This window comes from Suricata suricatta, chromosome 1 (genome assembly GCF_006229205.1).
Source record: "Suricata suricatta isolate VVHF042 chromosome 1, meerkat_22Aug2017_6uvM2_HiC, whole genome shotgun sequence".
NCBI lineage: Eukaryota > Metazoa > Chordata > Mammalia > Carnivora > Herpestidae > Suricata > Suricata suricatta.
The window spans coordinates 174,776,211-174,798,262 of NC_043700.1; the positions used below are offsets into that span (position 1 = coordinate 174,776,211).

General features: G+C 41.5%; 1 protein-coding gene across 1 annotated transcript in view; it reads right to left on the reverse strand.

Moving 5' to 3' along the window:
• Positions 1–234: 234 nt before the first annotated feature.
• The window catches only part of ANAPC4 (anaphase promoting complex subunit 4), a 33,076-nt gene continuing 11,258 nt past the window's right edge, over positions 235–22,052 (reverse strand). The window contains exons 10-28 of the mRNA XM_029947938.1: positions 21,620–21,706; positions 21,175–21,239; positions 20,434–20,476; positions 20,259–20,335; positions 18,709–18,809; positions 18,575–18,626; positions 15,475–15,530; positions 12,905–12,951; positions 11,618–11,674; positions 11,017–11,073; positions 8,821–8,914; positions 5,454–5,551; positions 4,833–4,894; positions 4,717–4,755; positions 4,516–4,617; positions 3,185–3,259; positions 2,126–2,299; positions 1,329–1,452; positions 235–838 (exon numbers count right to left, since the gene is read on the reverse strand). Coding sequence (XP_029803798.1) covers positions 614–838; positions 1,329–1,452; positions 2,126–2,299; positions 3,185–3,259; positions 4,516–4,617; positions 4,717–4,755; positions 4,833–4,894; positions 5,454–5,551; positions 8,821–8,914; positions 11,017–11,073; positions 11,618–11,674; positions 12,905–12,951; positions 15,475–15,530; positions 18,575–18,626; positions 18,709–18,809; positions 20,259–20,335; positions 20,434–20,476; positions 21,175–21,239; positions 21,620–21,706 — 1,635 coding nt within the window. The 3' untranslated portion in view covers positions 235–613. The remainder of the gene's footprint in view (positions 839–1,328; positions 1,453–2,125; positions 2,300–3,184; positions 3,260–4,515; positions 4,618–4,716; positions 4,756–4,832; positions 4,895–5,453; positions 5,552–8,820; positions 8,915–11,016; positions 11,074–11,617; positions 11,675–12,904; positions 12,952–15,474; positions 15,531–18,574; positions 18,627–18,708; positions 18,810–20,258; positions 20,336–20,433; positions 20,477–21,174; positions 21,240–21,619; positions 21,707–22,052) is intronic.

Here is a 22,052-nt window from a genome sequence, read left to right on the forward strand (position 1 = left end):
CATCGAAATGCTGCCAATTCAAAGAATTCAAAGCTCAAATATAGTAACAAAATGTGAAGATAACTGTGTTGGTGCCAAACAGTGTTTCTGCTGTTTAGATCATAAAGACAGTGTCCATCTTTTGGTTTCTTTAGCGTTATGGTAAAGCTGTGTGATTTATTTTGAAAACATAATTTTCAAAGCATTCTGGAGACCTAGAATAAACTAGAAAGAGGAAGATGGAAAAAACAGGAATAAACGTTATCTATGTTTTTAATATATTAAATGCATCAAAACTTCCAGTGTTGAATGATTATTTAACTATAATTTCTTCTTGCTATTGGAATGATTCCTGATACCTATCTTTTAACAGAAAAGACTGAAATTTTCTTCACATTCAATTTGTTTTCTTTAAACACAAATTCTGCACACAGTATTAAAAAGAAATCTCAGCAAAAAGAAAGTCCATCGTAGTGACTATACTAAGTGAAGATGAAGCAGAATAAGAAAAAATACAATTTACAGTTTATTACTTTGTTAACCAAAGAAAATTAAGAGTGGTCCAAAACATCTTAGTCCACCTCCCGTGTCCTTCCTGACATAATGAGAACGTACACAATGATGGCTGGCCAGATTAGGGGTCCAGCTCAGGGTCAAGTTTTTCCACCTTGACGATGATCTCCGGAGCTAAAGCAGCACCGGCTTGCTGGCTCTCTGCCTCTGACTCCGACAACACCTCCTCCTTGACCTTCACGGGCTCGTTGCTGGCCTCCTCCTCTTCATCTGAAGACTCATCAAGCTCCCATTCATCATCTATGTCCATTTCAAATACTCTTACATGACGGAGATTTGAGCTCAACTGGAGAAGAAAAGGTTCGAGAGTTTTTAAATAAATGGCTTAACTAATTCGTAATATACAAGAAATCAGAAGTCTGAAGAACAGTCTTACATGAAAATGATCTTTCATCAATTTACAACAAAACCACTAAACTTAGCCTCATCTGCCTCAAAAGGGTCTCTACATGTAACAGTGACAATGTCATGATAATGAAATCTGGGGGCACCTGGCTAGCTCGGGAGGAAGAGCATGCTATTCTTGGTCTCGGGTTCATCAGTGTAAGCCCCACTTTGGGTATAGAGATTACTTAAGAAAAACTAATAATTCACATCTAGAATTGTTACTTAGTAATACTTCTCAGTACAAGAAAGCGACATAGCTAAGACCACAACCTGCTCATAATCAATAAAAACAACACGTCACAGAATGTTTGCACTTTCTGAAAGGACATCATAGATCCAAAGTCACGTCTTCCTATTACCGAATCAGTAAACAATCTGTAAATACTTACCACACAGGACACTTTGCGAAAACCATTCCCAGCAACATACTGCGCTTTCATACTTTCCAGTAACCTCCAATGCTTCTCAAAATGCATGGTACGTGTGGGAATAGCACTGCGCTGCTCATCCAGCCTGGAGGGGAAAACCCGACCGAGGAATGAATAGGGGATCTTCTCCCTCGTTTACAAGGGTAGTAACAGGATCCACCATGGGTCTGATTTCTACCAATACTCCCATTTCCAATATAATTCTATCAGCCACTATCTAGAAAGCTATGATACTATCTTCTAGGAAAATTCTGCAATTCCCAAGAGCCAGAATGTCGTCTTACTATGCCAAAGGTTTCTGATCCCTTTTCAAGGAAAGCAAATGCACACATCTTTATATCAGAGGAGGGGCTCACTTCACAACCAGCTCTGGAAGCGGCCGCACGCCTCCACGTGACTGCCGAGGTCCTAATTCTGGCAGGGAACCGCTAAGAGCAAATCTGAAATCATTAATTCTACTATAACCGGGGGCTAATGCTGCGCTTAAAAACAGAACTAACAGGAGTCCCGTTCTCCACTCCAAGTAATTCCCCACCTTACTGTAGCAAATGCTTCTTGATTTATTAGCAAAGCAAAAGGGTACAGGAGCTGCCAAGGTCAGTACTTTTTAAATAAAATACAGTACTTCTGCTCGCTGACTTTATTACCATTCCCAGTAGCCACTGTCCAGCACACCTAAGGGACTAGAATGTGCGGTCCACATTCAAAAACACTGAACTGTCATGTCCGAGAGATGCCCTCACCAATGAGGTGGTTACCTTGTCGAGTAAGCCCCAGTGAACTGATACTCGGCGGAGTCCTCGCTGTTGTACACCGACGACAGCGGCAACTGGACCAAGAGCCTGTCTCTTCCCTCGCGCCCCACCGTGTCTTTAAGGACTACTGTGACGGTTTCGTCGTCATAAAACTGCGCATCTAAACAACTGTAGGTGCTAGAAGCAAAGTACACTCTGGTATAGCAGAGACGATCAGAACTACTGAGAAAACACTGGACGCATCCATGATACTGGCACGGCCCACGGACAGTGAGAAAACAAAAAGGGACATTCTATACAATTACATTTAAAATATATCATTGGTTAGCATTAAAATCAGTTACCTATTGTACTGACCATTCACAAATACAAGTAGGCCCTAAAAACAGGTCATCATGAATAAAGAAAAGTCGGTGAGAGTGATGTTGGTTCACAGTTCCAGAAACCTCTTGATACCAAGAGTTAGGCGTTAAGCTATGGAGATTCCAGAACGGCACCTTGCAGATATAGATATACTCAGTAAATAAACAGGGCTAACGAGACCGAAAAGTAAAAATAAGATTTACATAGGAAAAGTCACATCAACTTCAAAGACATTATCATTAAAAACTCCTTTCATGTAAGGAGCAGAGAATGGAGAAAAGACTGGTCTATGATTAGTGTCCATTCCACAGACTCAGGGGTGACTTTGGTGATGTCACCCTTTCATAGCCTAAGAACATCCCAGACTAGTGAGAACGGCGTGACAAGAACTCCAGGCACATGCCCCTTGGGACCACCGATCTCTCTGAACAGACAGGGGAGCGCGGAAGTATTAATCACAGGAAACCACAGTTGCACAGATTCCTGTAGGGCAGGAAGGTTCTACTCTACTGGGAAGTCACAGCAAGAATAACACGTGTAAGCAATCCTGTCGCCTATGCTGCAAGTGACAAAGGCCTCCTAAGCATAGCAGCATCACTGTAACGGAATCTAACCATATTTCTAGAACTGCTTTTATGAAGCATGCACACATATCATATGTATATATACAATCACACCCAAACAAGATTCAAGACTTACCTTCTTCTCACTTTTTCAGTTGTGGCGTAGGTGAAGCTCCCAAATTTAATAGCAATCAGTCCATTAGTTACAGATCTCAAAGAAAGAAGAGAAAAAAAGAGACTATGGAACAACCTAGAGAGCCAATATTCTAAATGCTTGAAAGAACATGAATGCCAATGTTAGTTGTTTTTTTTTAACCAGTGTTAGTAGTTTTACCCGAACAGCAAGTACCAGACCAAAATACCATTACGCTCACTCTTCAACACTGACAACTAATGTAAATGCTTAAACAGACAAACCTACATCAAAATGACAACCTGGTTTAAAATCTTAGTCACTAAAGTAGCTACTAGATACCTTATAAAATTAAGGGCATTTGGAACAACCAAATTATTTCTCTTTGGCCTCATCTTGATCTCAAAAAATTTTCTTCAAATTCAGGTTAAAAACCATTTGAAGGGTGTCCAACTCTTGGTTTCAGCTCGGGTCATGATCTCATGGTTTCCTGAGGTCAAGCCCCACACTGGGCTCTGTGCTCATAGTGTGGAGCCTGCCTGGGAGTCTGTCTCCCTCTCTCTCTGCCCCTCCCCCACCCATGCTGTCTCTGTCTCTCTCAAAACAAATAAACTTTAAAGAAAATCTTTTAAAAAAAAACCATTTGAGATACTAATGGTATTCTGTATATGATTTATTTTTTAGAACTTTCACTTCAAATTCTCAAAAGAAGTCTCTACAGGCAAGGCCTCTTGTTTGATGAAAGGCAAGCTCAGCCTGAGGTAGAAGTCCTTTCTATAAGGAACCCAAAACACAGTTCTGAACTGCTTACGAGTTCATGAGACGCAATCCTGAGTGTTCTGCTATTGCATTTTCCTTAACCCTAAAGACATCCTACTTGTCACAGCTGTTCCTGTACAGAATTAATAATCCAAATCAGAAAGGATCACATAGCTTCCTGATATGGCATTATCCTCTTAATGATGTGAAAACTAAGACTAAGAACCGTTTGGTGACAAGCCTAAAGTCAGAAGGTGGCTTAACCAAACCCCAAAATGTAGGGGAGGGAAGCTGTACGTTTTATTATTAAAAATAATAAGAGTGCCTGGTTGGCTCAGTCGGTTGGGCATCCAACTTCAGCTCAGGTCGTGATCTCACGGTGAGTTCAAGCCCCGCGTCGAGCTCTGCTGACCGCTCAGAGCCTGGAGCCTGGTTCGGACTCTGTGTCTCCCTCTCTCTCTGCCCCTCCCCCACTTGCACTCTGTTTCTCTCTCTCTCTCAAAAAAAAAAAAAAAACCTTAAAAAAATTTTTAATATATAATATTATCTAATTCAAACTTTAGGCTAATACTTACTGAGAAATATCAGTATGTCTCCTTAAGATGCACATTTTATAAAGGGAATCTTCTAAAATAGTAAAAAGAAGATAATGTAGATTTGAGGTTTTATTATTCCACCTAAGGAAAAAAATTTAATGTCACAACATGATATTTAGCTACCACTGCAGAGAACAAAACTGTGTTGTTCGCCTGAGATGGGGAGAAACACACACTTACAGAAAAGGAAATTTGAACAATCTGCGTGCACAGTCCTCACTAAAACAAAAGAAGAAAAGGTAAGAAAAAATTAAATTGGCTATAAATTTTGTCACCCAAAAAGGAAACAGAATTACCTTCTAGCATCCCTATATAATGGAATACAGATTGCTTGGTTCATCGATTTTCCAATTACATCCTAAATAAAACAGATTTAACAATACAATTAAAGCATGTATATAATACATACATACAAACTCTACAGGAAGTACCTGACCACCACTGTTCAAATCTAGTAAAAAACCACCTAGATCACGAAGCTTTCTCACAGGAAACTTCAATGACCGTCATAACGGTAAGGAAGAGAGAAGGCATCCTGAGCTGAAGAGGACGTGGAGAGAAGTGCCCGGCAGGCCAGGCGCCCCGTCCCACCCCCGAGTCTGAGAGCACCGTCCACTCCTGCAGCACTAAGCTGGAGGCGTGCTGTATCAGAAGAAGTTTGTTCTAGGAACAAATAATAAGGATGCCAATACTTTCAGGAACCCTGTATTTGTTACTTTTTAATCTATGTAAGAAATTAACAGTAAGAGGAAACGTTAGCGTGAACCATATGAAAACGGCCATTTTTGTTAGCCAGAGGTCGACGATCAGCATGTTCCCGTGGCTCACCTTGACAGCCGTGATCGTTTGCATAAGTGAGCCCCGTACTGTACATATTCTCACTCCTACACAACGACATGCATTTCTCTCAAACTTACTGCTGGTTTTTGCAAGCATTGGTCAATAATGTTCTCCATCCGCCTTTTCACAAAGTGCAAGGATTTTCGAGGATAATATGGGAACAGCAAAGGACTTTCTGGTTTCAAACAAAAAGAGAAACAAAAACAAAAGCACAAAGCTATAGTAAACCAAAGGATTAGGAGGAACTGACTTCCCGTCAGAGCCAGCCTGCACGGCTTCTGTGGCGGTGGGAATCTCCACGGCCACTTAACACCTTCACACACCTCCTCCAAATGCGGTGGCCTTCTGCCTTTCACATCACCTGCTGCCAGGCCCCTCAAAACCCCCACACTCACTACAAGCCGAGTCCTAGCAGCTCGGTATTCTTTATTCTGTTTTCCCCACCAAAATCAAACAGTATGCTTCCACTGGGTATAAGAAGGAAGGGATCATTTGGGAACCACAAGACCTTTAATAAAGTTTGTTCTTCTCTACTCTTTGCCACAATGGGGTGACAACAACAGTCCGGTACTGTTCTGGTAGATAATAATACTTAGAAACAGAAACAGGAGACAAGAAACTAGTGCTGTGTAAATAAGCTCTTTACTTTTCAAAAGGCTACTTTACCAGTAGAAAGTGATCTAGGATTCAGCGTGTATGGGTACCGACTACACTAGAGTCCTTTGTACCTGTTCTTTCTACTGCTCACAAAAGCTGTGCAAAGTGAGCATCTCACTCTCCAACTTATAGACTAAAAAATGAGGCACAGGTCTGGGCAGCTGCCCAGTGCAGAAATGACTAAGAATCCAGGCCTGTAAATCGAACCCTCTGACTCCCGGGCTGCACTCTTCCCCGGAGCTCTGCGGGCTTCCCTCACCTGCAGCATCTCCCATCCCAGCTCTGCTGGACAAAGGGAGCTTTAATCAAGTCAACATTAGAAGCTCTCCACAGGTGACAGACGCTGTGGAAGCTGAGAAAGACATTTGGTCTTTGTCCCTGGTTCCTGGCACAGAGCTTCCAAACCCTCAGAATTTCCTGAGTGAGAAGGGCGATAGGAACGTCTTTTGTTGGAATGAGACGACTCTGGGCAGACCCCTAGGACCGCATCAGGATGAGGACCGGTCACCACACAGACCAAGCCCTGAGGAGAAGTGTGCACTTTTCAGCCCCATCCCCCAACTTCCAGGGCGGGGAGAGAAGCTGGAGTGGAGCTCAGTCACCACCAATCAATGACTCGGTCAAACATGCCTGCCCAGTGTGGAAATCCCATCAAAAACCCGACCTTCAGAGGGCTCCTGGGTGCCAGGAGGGTGGCGTGCCCAGAGCAGGCAGGGAAGCTCCGAGCCCCGCCCCCATGCGCTGCCCTACGCATCTCTCCCACTTGGCCGCTCCAAACTGTATCTTTATAATAAACCAGTAAATCTAAGCAAAGTGTTTGAGTTTCATGAGTCATTTTAGCAAATTATCAACCTGAAAGTGGCGGTAGAAAGGGAACAACAGACATGTGGGCAACCTAGGGACCTGATGACATTGGGCACCCAGGTGACGTGAGAACTGGTCTCAGGAGAGAAAAATCTCTCATTTTGTCAGAAGTTTTTTTTTTTTTTTAAGTTTTATTTATTGATTTCTGAGAGACAGAGAAATAGGGAAGGCAGAGAGAGAGGGGCTCCTCACTGTCAGCACAGAGCCCGACATGGGGCTTGATCCCACGAACAGTGCGATCATGATGTGAGCCCAAGTCAAGAGCCAGATGCTTAACCAACGGAGCCAGCCAGGGACCACGGTTTCAAGTGTTCTGAGTGCAAACAGCTCAGATGCGAGCGCACTGGCTGCTTAGGAGGCATGTGCTGGGCACAGTTTTATCTATGTTAGTTAATCTGCAGAACAGCAGCCTTTTGAGGAAGACACTATTATCATCCTCATTTTACTGATGAGAAAACTGGGGTACAGAGAGGTTGCCCTCGGCCACATTACTAAGAAGTTGTAGGCTGACTCTCATGGACCCTGAGAAAGCACATGCATCACATAGTTAGCACGTGATTTTTGCAAAGTGCTAGAAGGAAGTTTCATTGAAGTTTTCTTAAGAGTTCCATGATAATAGCTGGTGTTCCTTCACACTAGACTAAGAAACTGGAGAACTAATGAGCCTGTCCCAAATCACATACCAGCAAAACCTCGAGCAGCTAGGAGACACAGTTAGTAATACGGAAGTGTATCTTGGTTAAACATGAGGCCTGTAGCTAAGATTAGGCCTTCCTGTTCAGTCACAGATGTTGAGAAAAAAAGGGTAGGGCCCATTTTTAGCCCATCAGAGTTCCCAGGACCAGTATCAGCCCACTCCGGTGACAGGGCCCAGATGCGACCCAGCCAGCACACTGCCATCAGCACGCCTCAGGCCGGGGGGCGCGGGCAGGGCACCCTGATTAAACATAGCAAAGAACGGAGCTGGCTGTACCGTTATTCTCCCTCCATTCAACAACTGACATCAATGTGTCTCAAGCAATACAAAATATGTCCTGCTCTGAAAAAGAATTCGGACTTCTAGAGTTAAAATGAAAGAGCAATAAGCAAAGTTCTGGGCCTCAGAGAATTCTCTCCTTCCCCCATCCATCCTCATTCATTCCTTCATTTATTCAGATAGACAGCACCCAGACACACGTGGCAGAGATTACCACTGAGTCGAGTTAAAAAATTTAGGCTTTGAAGTCAGCAGAACCCTGGCTCCACTGCGTACTGGCCTTCAGTCTCCTCATTAGTAAATGGGGATAACGGGTACCTATCCTATAGGTTCTGTGAGGATTAAGAGAGGAAATATACATATGTGGTTATTAGCCTAGGGATCTAAGAAACTGATAGACTGTGATCAGATCGCTCTTTAAGAAGGCAAAAAAATACTGCTTCAAATATTGTCATGTTAATAGTGATGTGCTGACATATTTAATGGTTGCTATTTTGTGTTTCATCCCTACTAATGCTGGATAGTTTTACTATGTCAACATTCAAGATCCTAGAGAATGAAAGGCACAGGTACACAAAGAACCTACAACCTCAGGAGGACATTAAGAATCATCATGCTTTCAGAAGTTAACCAACTGAGATCAGAAAAAGACTCCTCGCACTAGCAGGCTCTCTCATTTTCTTCCCAATATCCTAGTTTTTATATGGTACAATACAGATAATACGGAATACCTGAGAATAAACAATCTTACTACATCACAGTTAATATCAGAGTGTTTTCTATCATGGTAATGTCATATTGTTTGCTATTTTGCCATTTCTCTAATCAACTACAATAGATACAAAAGATCTAAATAACTGAGACAAATATTCAGTAATTGTTCAGCAACACCCATACCTAATATACTGGTCTCAAATTAAGTATAAACATGGCCAATTCTTAAATACCTTTAAGGTGGCTGCTATTTTGAAGAAAGTCGTACCACTGGTTTCCTTCTGTGTTAGGGGGTGACACAAGATCATCATCTTCATCTTTCAAGTACTAGAAATACAGAATTAAAGTTTTAAATGTTGTAAACCAAAGAAGTAGGTTTCGAAAACTTTATAGTTAACATTATTCTATTTTTTTTAATGTTTGTTTATTTTTGAAAGAGACACAGAGCACAAGCAGGGGAGGGGCAGAGACAAAGGTAGACAGAATCTGAAGGAGGCTCCAGGCTCCGAGCTGTCAGCACAGAGTCCAATGCGGGGCTCAAACCCACAAACCCCAAGATCACAACCTGAGCAGAAGTCAGACACTTAACCAACAGCCACACAGGCACACCTTAACATTATTCTACTTAATAAGTGGTTCCATTTTATTACCAAGTCCCCTGAAACTGCATTGGTATTATTTCAAGCGAAGTGACCAAAATCTACTAAATGCCAAGACACTAAACAAACTGAAAACTACTGAAAGATTAGAACACTACAGATGCAGAGACCACAGACTGAGTTTAAATTTTGTGTTCCATTTTCATGAGGTACGTTTTAATCGTCTGTACGTGTGTGCGTGTGTACGTACCACATTAATTTCAGAAGTACCACCTGTCAATCTACCCTAGGCCAGTACTGCACAGGGACGTGCATGCGATCGGCAGGCCCCTGGAAGGCCCAGAGACGCCTTAAGGGTCCATGAGGCCGATACTGTTTTTACATCAAAATGTTACCTGCCCTTTCAACTGTGTAGACATTTGCACAGGTGGTCAAAAGCACAGGTGGGGAAAATCACTGGCGCCAGGAGTCAAGCTGATGGCCGCGCACCATATCGGTGGTCACTGTATTCCTTTCTGGCACCAACTGACAGTTTCCATCATTTAATGAAGCTATTAAAATTACTGATTTAGTTAAATCTCAACCTTGGAGTACTGATCTTTTTAGTATTCTATGTGACAGAACTGGGAAGTCTACATGAAGCACTTTTGCGGACATGAAAGCACAATGATTACTATAAGGAAAAGCATTTAAGAAACTATCTCAGTTGTGAGTGAAGCCAGGCTCTTTGTTGCTGTTAATGGAATTCCATTTTTACTTGAGAGAATGGCTGGCAGACAGGCTATGATGATTCATATGTGGGTATTTGGTAGGTACTTTCTTGAAAATAAGGTAAGCCTGTCACTTTAAGCAAAATAACTGACAGTATTTATTGCCAATGATAAAATGTAAACATTCATGCAAAAATTAAAATTTAGAAGATCTGTATCTGCCCTGTGTGTGCCGCAGGACTTGACTAAGACCACCTGATGGACCTGGTGCAGATAATCACAAGATCTGACCCTCAGATACTGCGTGGAGAACGGCATCAGCATTTGGAAGATCTGCACAACTCAGTAAACCAATTATTTTCCAAATGACCAATACACGATATTACAAAATCATGCGCTGACCAATGAGCCACTCTGAGCACAAGACAGGTGGATTTTAAGGTATCAGAGTATGAAAAGTTCACTGGTGCAATTTTAGATGCCACATTAAAGCTAATCTTTAAAATACTATTTCTTATCAAGACTTGGAAGAATATAAAAAAAAATCCACAATTATCTGGAAAAGCTATTACAATATTCCTCCCTTTCTAACACCTATGTGAGGCCAGATTTTCTTTACATACACTAACCCAAAAACCTATCACTGAAGAAACAGCTATGAGAACCTGTTTTCTATAACACCAGACATAAAAGAGACTTGCAAATCTACAAAACGATGCCATTCTTCACTAACTGTTTTGTAAAATATATTTTTCATTGAAAGTATTTGGATTAACATGTAATGGTAAATGGAATTATTGTTAGTTTTACATAATTTTATGTTGTTTAATTTCTAATACCTGATAATATCTACTACTAATAAACATAATCCATATTAGCAAAAACTCTTTGGGGTCTTTGATAATTATTCAGAATGTAAAAGGTTTATTATAAGACCAGAAAGTTTAAAAACTACTACTCTTTAGCTATTTTACCATCAGAACAGAACTGCTAGCTAACCTGGCATTGTATTATTTTCCAGAAACTCTGGATAATGAAGACTAATACTGCTAATGTTTTAACCTCCATTTTTAATAATTTTTTTTTAAAGTAATAACTAAGTTCAACAAAAAGCCCATACCTGACCAACTTTTTCAACGTTGAAGTATTTTCCTTTTCGATTATAAAGGTCTGGAGCCTAGAAAGAATAAGCATATTTTAACTCTTACATCAACTCACAAAAGAAAAAGAAAAAGTTCTTTTTAAAACAATTGTTAATGTTTATTTTTAAATAAATAGAGACAGGGCACAAACGGAGAAGGGGCAGAGAGAGAGGGAGACACAGAATCTGAAGAAGCTCCAGGCTCTGAGCTGTCAGCACAGAGCCCAACGTGGGGCTTGAGCCCATGAGCTACAAAGTCATGACCTGAGCCAAAGTCAGATGCTTAACCAACTGAGCCACCCAGGCATCCCCCCAAAATTCTTAAACTTAACCAAACCCCTAAGTTTTTAAGAGAGCTGTTAGAGGCAGTTATTTTTTTCTTTTACAGATTGTACAACACACAACAAAAGTTGCATTTATAGGCTCTAAAATGAGTACTGCCACTAACTAGTTCAGTAGCTTGTGAACAGCACAACCGCTACAAATGCCAGTTAACCTGGATTAAATGTGATTACTTCACTATCACCCACGTTTATTGCAATTATTTTTTTAAAACATTATAGAAATACCAATTTCCTACCTCATTGAAATGTTCAGTAAGAAATTCAGCAACAAATGTGATATCTTTTTGAGTCATCTATCAAAAGCAAAAAGGAACAAAAAGAAAAGCAAGTCAAGATAAAAGAAAGCTTCCCAATATCTTATATTGTGGAATATAATATCTACTAAAAGCCACGGTACAAAGAGGCAAAGTTCCTTCAAAGAAATATCAATATAAATCCAAAAGTTATGCAACTGTGAAAATATGAAATCTTGAGGCTCTTAGAAGCGTGTCATTAAACATTTACATCCATTTTCCAATCAGCTAACCCAACAGCTACAGAATTCTTATGGCCTAAAGTTGTTTATTTTTTTAGTAATAAAATACTAATTTATTTAGTAATTTACTTAGTATTTACTAGTTAGTGACTTACTATCATGCTAAGACTGCATTTGCGGGGCCCCTGCTTTGGGAGAGGAGACTGTGGCCCAGATAAGGAACCTCAACCCGAGCTAAGAGCGGCGGCTCAACAGTGACACTTTGGGGTTGGCCTCTGCTTCTTACAGTGACCCCCACCTGCATCCCTAACTTCAAAGTCACACACTGAGGGGCCCCCAACAATTAACACACCTTATCTCCTCAAATAAAGGTGGGAGGGATGTCGGAGAAATAGCTAATGTGATCTGCAAGGCCGGGTTTGCAAGGCCAGTCTTCCACGGCAAGAAAGATCTACTACTTGTCAGAGTGTCAGAATGGCAGCCCTGCATCCGTCCAGTCTGCTGAGGCTAATTTTAACGCTCTTCGTTTTTTCAGGCCCCATATGACCTAATCCACCTGAATCAGAGCGTGGACAGGGGTGAGGATGAGGGAGCCACAGAAATCAGGGGGGAATTTTACTCTTGTCTGAAAGATCTTACCTAAAGGAAATTCCGCTGCCACCAGTCACAATCCTTATAAAGAGAAACTACTGTTTACCAGACATCAACATAGGTACTAACATCTAAAGTACTCGAGTTCCAAGGAAAATAAAAATGCATTCAAGACTTAAGGAAGTTAAAGAATATAAGCACCCTTACATAATACAGACTATAAAATTTTATATAAACATGAAAACTATACAATAGATAGCCATGGTTAAAGGCATTTTGTGAGATGAAAAATAAAACAAATTTCTTTAAAAAAAAAAAAAAGGCTTACTAAGATATACCGAGCATCTATAGCCTCACATCTCGTACGCTAGCAGCCGGGTAAGAACACCAGGGAGACCAGCAGAGCTGAGCCGGACCAGAACAACGCTAACACGCTGGACGGCGCGCCCCCAAGTACCTTATTCAGCTCCGGAAGCACGTGGTCTTCTGTCATTCTCAGCATTGCTGGGAATATAAATGAAACAACTATCTTTAAAGGAAAACTACGGACATAATTATAGATACACTTCAAAGACGACGTGTGTTTCGCAGCACTAAATCTTCAGTATTCAACCAAGAAAATCATCAAGGAAAACTTATTTTTCTTCTAAAAACTAATGCATGAAGAATTTAAATTTGATTTATATTTTCCAGTTCAAAACGGCTGGTCTAATGATCCTAAACTAGTATTTTTTATTTTCTTCTTCAACTCAACCCACTGCGGCCTCAGACAGGCCAATCTGACTGCTGCCTAGTGTGAAGACCGTGTGCGGGACTCCCCTTCTAACATGAGATTTCCTCTCTTAAATCTGCAAGCACTTCTTGCCCCCAAAAGCCTTCAAATACCCAACAAACATGAGTATTCTGTTTCCCTTGGGTTTTGATACAGAGAAATATCTGCACTAAGAACTATGTGCACACACATACACTTACATATACATATATTTATATACTTTCTTTAGTATCTGAGGCGGATTCATTTTGTCCTTTCAGGGGGCTGTGTTTTTGCATTACGTCCACCTAAGTTAAGGAGTATGTTTTTACAAAGGGTTTGAATATTCCTCTTAATTGTGTTTCGTCAGGAATAAGCATGCTGGGTGTGATTCTACAAATATAAATTATTTGACAAACTGTTCTCAATTGCTTCAAACTTCTAAATTTGCCATAATCTAGCTCTTCTCATTCATTCATTTACCCATCCAGAAATTACTATGGGCGCCAGAGAGAGCAGGATGAGAGAGGCTCCTGGCTTCATGGAGCTTACAGTTTACAAAAGAGCAAACCAAGGACGCACAGCCAACTAGTGGCAGAGCTGAGATTAAAAGCAAGTCTCTGGGGCGCCTGGGTGGCTCTGTTGGGTGGGCATCCGACTCCGGCTCAGATCATGATCTCGAAGTTTGTCAGGTCGAGCCCCACATCGGGCCCCGTGTGGACAGCTCAGAGCCTGGAGCCTGCTACAGATTCCAGGTCTCCCTCTCTCTCTGCTCCTCCCCGGCTCATGCTCGCTCGCTTGCGCCCTCTCTCTCTCTTTGCCCCCACCCCACTTGTGTTATCTCTCAAAAAATAAACAAACGTTAAAAAAATTAAAATAAAAATGGCCCGTCTCCAGCTCTCCAGTGCAGTGTGCCTTCTACCAGGCTCTGCCCTAACAGTAAGGACTAAGCCGTGATTCATTTCTCCTCTAATCAGGCTCCTTATCAGAGCTGGGACATGCAATAGGAACACCAACTGCCTAAAGTCCTCCAACAATTATAAGTAAAACCAAACTTCTTCCGTAAAAGAAAATCTAAGATCACATTCAGTTTTAACACTGTAACTCATTCTAATTAATCTCTGATATATTAGACAGGCTGGCCTGATAAACACTCTGGCTCCCCATCCTGGCTGGCACTGGTACGGTTCTGAAAAAACACGAAGAATTCTAAGCACCTACATCTGCAGATCACATTCTTTTTTTTGTAAATGCAATTTGTTAGGCTGACAAATACAAGTCTGTTTATAAAATATCAGAATTGAAGAGTCAGGCATTTTTTAAAAAATGAGAGCACATTACAGATAATTTACTTTCTATTTTATTTACCCTTTAGAGTTTTAACAAACTGGGATAAACCCCATTTGTAACTCAATTTTGCCCATGTTAGAAGAAAACGTATGCTGGATTATTTCAAAGATATTAAGAGGGGTCACAAAAATAGTACAAATGGACCTACATAAAATACACTGTAGAGTAAGCATAAGACCACTTAATGTCAAGTCAATAAACATTGGTTAACTACCTGTAAATGAAAAGAGACACTGGGGAGATACAAAGGCTACCAGTGGCCTGCATTCTATTTAGCTAGAGCATTAGCGTCTGATAGAAAGGACAGTGGAAATTGTCTGGTTCAGTGCTGTTCAGCATGGTAAGCACTAACAAAGTGTGACCACTGAGTACTTCAAATGTGGATAGATCATTAAAGAACTTGAACATATAATTTATTTCAACTAATTTAAAGACCCACAGGGGGCACTGGTTACCATAATGTACAGCACAGATCTAGAAACAGAAGGTCAGGAATAAAACAGGAAATAAGCTACTCCAGGACAGAGGCTAGGTCTTTCCCGCCCCCCCCACCTTCCTTGCTTTTAAAAAAGTCTAACTCACAGCAGAGATCCACAAATGTTATTTTAACCTAAGCAGACATTACAAGGTCTAAAAAAAAAAAAAAAAGAAAGAAAGAAAAGTAAATCAGCAGTGCACAAGACCATCAAAGCTACACGTTACATCTGTGGGGAGCTGGCTGGCCGGGTGTGCAGAGGAAATAAGAATGCCCGTGTGTTGAAAGCTGGTGACCCAGGAAGAGTAGAAGACGGTTCATTTATACTGTTCTCTCCACGCTTACAGTTACCGGAAATTTTACTAGAATAACTTAAATATTCTAAATTGATACTCCCACAATTTTTAAAGAAGTGTTAAAGTAGTAAGAATGTTTCATTCAATTAACTTACCCACATAAAGCCAGCGGAAAAAAGCTTTGAAGTTTTTCATACTACTATCTATAACTCTGAAAAGATAAAAATAAATCAGAAATAAAATACAGGGTTCATGTATCACTATTCAGTTGTTGTGGGGTAGAATAATCCTTACCATTCTATTTTATCCTACCTGGAGGGCATTTAAGCCTTTAGAACAGATTTTACAAATCAAATACATACCTAAAAATAAAGCTTCAGGAGAGCAAATCCTGGTTCTTTTCAAAAATAAAGCAAATAGCTCAGATCCTAACTGGTTATAACAGCCTTGCCACAAACTGTGTAATAGTCTTTCCCGGCATTCAGTCAAGTACGAAATCCTTTTCCAACTTTGCAAATACAAGAAAGTCAGAAAAAAAACCCTTTCAGCAATATTCTCAGGTAAAAAGAAAAAAAACTCAGGGGTCAGTATGAAGAAAAAACAGCAACGCCAACAGAAAACCGTTATTACCTATTTGTACTATGTCACCACCTCTGGTATCAGTGGACATTATTTTTGGAAGGTGATTTTTTTTAATTTTATGGTTTTTTTTGTTTTTGTTTTTTTAAATTTATTTTTGAGAGACAGAGAGAGGCAGCTCAAGCAGGGGAGGATCAGAGAGAGAGGGAGACACAGAATCCGAAGCAGAGGCTCCAGGCTCCAGGCTCTCAGCTGTCAGCACAGAGCTCGATGCGGGGCTCAAATCCATGAACGGTGAGATCATGACCTGAGCCACCCAGGCGCCCCTGGAAGGTGATTTTTGATGCTGACAGTAAGTGATCTCAAAAACTGAATTTCCTTGAGCTTCTACACAAATGCGCTCCCCAAATTCCAATGTTTTACGTGGAAGTCGTCTTTGTGTTGACCAAAAGACCTCTAAATAAGGACGCGGGTACCACTTCTAAAACTCTCTGTAACCACATCTATAAGAAAACTGCTCTAAGTAATACCGCATTTTTGAGTCCTAAGTCTCAAAGCCCCTTCCAAGCAAGAGGTTCCATAACAGCACTGAGAGGTGGGTCAGGCCAGTAACCTCTCTCTGTGCGATAAAACACTTGATGTCAACAGACCACGACACTCATGCTACCACGCAATATAATCAAGTCTCTCCTGTGGCAAAATAAAAAAAGGAAGAAAAGTTCCTTTCTGTCTTTCCCAATCAATACTCTGACCCCCACCGCCAGCAATCCCTGCTCTGTCACAGGCTGGCATTAAAGTTCTCACTGCCTCAATTTCCCCACCTATCACCTAAAATAATAATGCTACAGTCAACTTCATCCAAGGGATCAAGGAGTTCAATAAACTACCTTTCATTCATATTGAAAAGTGATCACCGAAAGTTTAGTACTTCATATTTACTCTCCGCAAATACGGTGAACCAAAAACTAATCAACACACGGGAAAAGCAACATCACCTTTCCTCCCGTTTTGTCTTCTCAGCCCAAGGGTCTACAAACTCAGCCTCCTAAACCCTGTGAATTCGGTAATGGATTGGTGGGGAGGGATGTGTGATAAACTCAGGAAAACAGAGGATCGTAGAAAAGGAATCCATTTCAGAGGCGTCAGTAGGGCACGTGACTGGTGAGGCTCAGCAGAGGCGTCCACGTTCCAGAGAGTCCACCGGAAAGGAGTGATCTGCCCTGCAGAGTCCCAGGGACACTCAGACCCTGGCCAGGTTGGGTCTGCCACAAACCAATGGGGTTCCTGCAGAACCCGGAAAGGCCAGGGAGAGTGTAGGTGGCCCCGCCCGAGCTCTGGTGCCTGCAGCAAGCTCCACATGCAGGCCGGCTCCCTGCGCCCCTGTGCCCAGGCCTTCCAGGCGGCTTAGAGCACCTCAGAATAAATAGGAGGAAGCCATCGAGCATCACGTACTTGAAGACAGCTCGCACCCAGAGACCAGGGCAAACAGAAAAGTGGCCCAGGAAGTGGAGGCTCATTTCAAGGACAGCACACTTTTAAAAATATCTAACTAAGGGCCTCAGAGATTTGAGAAGAGCTCATCTACAAAGCAAGAGCATGGCTTTGAAAATGACTGAAGAACTAAGAAAACGTTTGGAAATGGGAAGACTAGGACTGCCATGGTGAAGAATTCAATGCAGGGTAATGGTCACGTAATGGTCACATCCTCTACCACACCCTGACTACTGATTCCAAAGTTCACAGTCTAGACATCTCTGCCAACTTGAAGCCTCTAAATCTCAATGTGAAGCATGCCACTCACCAACAGTCACCTGTCTTCCCAGTGGCCTCCCTCCAGGACCCCAACTTCCGTCTCACGAAGACCATTGACCACAGGTTCCACCACCTCTCGTAAACCAGCTTCAATTCAAGGCTCCTTTGAGTCACGGAGCCTAGCGAATCCAAGCGCTCACCTGCTCTGTGCCCCAGCACCGCCAGCAGCCTCCTCCTTCAGCCGCCGGTTCACCCTCCCGCTGGACAATCGGGTCACAGCTTTTCCTTTATTCCTAAGCCACCTCCCCACCCTTACCTTCAGCAGCCGACAGAACATTCCTATCTCGTTAAGACAATCCAGAATCCAGACAACTGGAGTGACTCTCCCCCAGCCCCACATGCTCATGTACTAGCAGCTGGGTCCCTTTCTGCAGCCTTGGCTCCTGTAATTACCGATAAGCTATGGTTCCGGCCCATTCGCCAACGCACCACTCCCATCCCTTCCCACACTCTTGCTCCAGCGATCCTCTCCTCAATCTGCCATCATCTCGTGTCCCTCTTTGAAGAGAATACGACATCATATACGCTCTAACTCATCCCATCGTAAGACAGGCCTGACAACGGCTCCCAACTACTGGCCACTTCTTAACAGCAAAGCCCTCAAGAGACATTTGGTGCCGAAGTTTTCTTTGCATCTGCTCTCGTTCTGTACTGCAGAGGGGCTCGGAGGGAGGCTGGGGGGAGAGTAATGCCTCTCTAATTGGGGAGACTCTTGCTATTAGCTTGTTTTAATCATGTAAAGATACAATTCTGATAAAAACTTAAAAACTCATTTTAAGAAAATCATGACAATTCGCTGGGCTCTTATGTATAAAAAAAGGGTATTCTCAGGTCCATGACTCCAGGTACCCCTGCAATACTTACTGAAGAAGTTCATTTGCCTTGAGTATGAAAGAACCCACCGCAGTAATCGCATCTAAAAAGAAAGAAGAGAATTAACATCATTTGTGAAGTTAAGTGAAGTGTGTTTAACGTATTCCATGGAACAATTAAATTACCTTCGATTCCTGCAGCATCCAGTCCAAGAGGCTCATATTTTTGCTTCCATGAAGCCATTCCTTTCAGTTCACTCAAATGGTATAATAAAGACTCGGAGCCACTATCAAAACGGAGCAAAAAATAAATTACTGTCATTACCATCATCAAGGTGGCAGATACCTGCTACCTTGCCTAACATCTCCAAATTTTCAGAAACAAAAACTGAAAGTAACATTAATTTTCTTTCTCTGAGAAGTATTCAAAATTTCTCAAAATCTTCTCTAAGAAAGCAGCAGAATCTTTTGCTCATCGTGACTAAGATGAATACATGACCACACGATTAAATTTTGCAAGATCAAATTATGTTCCACAGTTAGCCCTGGCACTATGAAGAAGTCACGTGGCCATCTTATTCACCCAAAGGCTTTGAGTGTAACATTCAACAAACATTTATTAAGCTCCGACTTCAGGTCAGGCACTGTGCTACGTGCTAGGGACGTAATAGTCCACAGAACCTCCTGGCACTGAGTCTCAGGGGCGGACAGTCACAGCCACAGACAGTGTGTCACTCCAACTACCGTAAATGCCTGGGAGGAAATGCACACTGATGCAGGAGTAATGGAATAACCTAACTTGGGGAATTAGGAAAGGCTTCTCAGAAAAAGTGGTATCTGAGCTCAGATCTAAAGAGTGGGAGTGAAGAACTGGGTGGGCGTGTCCCAGAAGGCAAGACAGATGCACAGAAACCCTGGATAGGAAGAAAAAAATGTCAAGTTTGAGAAGGTCACCAGTGTGCATGAAGCAGAGGCAGGTGTGTGAAAGGCCACACAAAGGTCTAGGTCCCAAGAACAACAGGAGAGCATTGGAAGTTTTAAGTAAGAGTAGCGTGATCAGATCTGCTGTGGGGAATACATTTGAGGGGCACAAATGTCCTTGTGGACTGGAAATCAGGAGAGAGGGCACTGCAGTGATCCAAGGGAGAGGTGATGTAGAAAGGGCTAAGCCCTCAGCATAAAGGATTTACCAAAATTTAAGTCAAACACTGAACATCCATATGCAGACTGCTTCACTAAAGGAGCTGGGGATAGAAACAGCACAAGACTCCAAGGTCAGAGACAGAGTCTGATTGTGACACTTAGTAACTTCAGACCAGCCACACGACCGTTCTGGGTTTCAGTTTCTTTTTGTGTAAAAGGAAGACAATTACAATCAACACCTTGCCAAAGTGTTAAATGCAAAAACACATTGGTAAACTATAAAATGATAAACAAACATACTTAATTTTACTGCTCAAAAAGGGTATACCCTTTTTCAAAATATACATCCAGGCTGTCTGGCTGAGAGAAAAGCCCAGACAGAGAGCCTAGACTGGTAAAAAGATGTCTGAAAATTAGTTGCAGAATTACCATTATCGATTCATTAAAAACTTTGGGCACTCCAAGATTCCCCTCAAGTGCCAATACAACAATTTCAGCTAGAAAGGCTCACAATGAAAATGCAAGATAATGATGGAACACTGACACCACATGCATGCAGGCGCAATACCGAAAATCTGACACCACCTTCATACCTCTGCAAGTGACTTATAACCAATTTTTGTATACTGGAATATGATGACTCTATAGACTGGCCAAGCTTTTTTAAGCCCTAATTAAGAGAAAAAAATATATTTAGCATATAAGGCATGCTGCCCCCAAAAAATATGTAACATGTGAACACAGCCATTTAAATAAGATACTTTGCACCTTTACTGTCAACTGGTTCATCAGGAGGGTCTGAAGTTCAGCACTACAATGAAGAAAAAAGTATTTTTAGTTTTCTCCATTCAAAATCTGACTGCATCACTTAAAACTTTTAAAATTCCAAAGTAAAAACAACAGTTTTAAACAAAATAAACAAATAAGAAGTAGTCCAACAGAAATTAAGACTTTGTTATACTCACAAAAGGACAGGAAACAGGAAACAATAAAGTCCAGAAACAGACTGAACTATATTTAAGAGGTACTGAATGCTGAAACAGCATTTCAACAAACCCTTAAGGACACAGTGTGATACTCAATAAATTACGCTGGGCAATTACATAAACCTTCAGGAAAGAAGTCAGTCCTCCACAGCATAGAACCAAATAAATCACATCTGGAACATGTGAATAGAATAGACTACACACCATAGAAAAACTCTAGAAGAAAATACAGTTCAATCTCTGAATAGTCTTAAGATGGAAAAGGTCTTTCCAAGAATAACATGAAGGCAGATACTACAAAGGAAAAGACCAACCTGACTGTATAAAATTAAAATGTTCTTATACATTTAGAAATACAATAAACACAGAAAATGATTATATTTACATAAAAAAATGCATGGAAAACTCTAAAAAGATATATACTATTTTTTACTCTTGTGCACCAGAATTTTTTTTACAATGAATATGAATTACTTTTAAAATAAAAAACAGAAAAAGCAAGGGCGACCAGTGAGTGTACTACCTTGCTTTCCCCCACAACAGCAAGTGCATGAATTCATCTTGCACCGAAGTGGTTGTGCTCTTCTCCTAGACAAAATGGATAAAATAATGACATGCGTTTTGAAAATTATAAGCTTATGTGGGATTCAGAACTAAAATAACAGGAGCAGGACTCCCTTCCTTCAAATCCATATTTAAAGGGATTGCATCAACTATCAGTTACTGGAAAGGAGCCGGTCAGCTCTTCCCCCACCGGCCCTGACTCCCCCGGCCGCACCCCTCCACAACCCGCCCCCGCCTACACTGCACCAGAGGGAGAGCAGTGTGAGGTTAGACGGAGCCACTGAGCCACGTGAAATCCTGACCTCCGCCTCTCCCCATCAGACCCGTTGCCTCAGGCAGCTCAGACAGTAAACAAGGACCTCACGCTCTTGCACTCCTTCAGGGGAAAACGTCACGAACGTTACCTGCACAAACTTGGTGAGACGAGAATCCATCTGCATCAGGATTTCTTCCCACGCTTCACACATACATGTTAGTGACAAATTTATATACTATTAACAAGAAGAAAAAAACATTAAAATGGTAAAAAAATATGTAAATCAATGTGCTAATATATGCCTTTTAATCTCAACTCTCTCAAAGAAATCCAGAATTTACTTTCAATTATTTTTAACTCAGCCTGAGAAAGAGAAGACCACAGCTAACGCTTAATAATCACTTACCCATCAAACATTCTGAGATTAAGTTTTTATCTGGTAAAACAGACATCCTCCAGCTTTTTATGTATGTTTCATGTACACTGTCAAAATGCTGGTTTAGTCAGTGATCCAATTTTTAAACGGAATCCTTAAAAAGACACTGATCTCCAGAAATCTTTGACATCAAGTCAGTGACTGT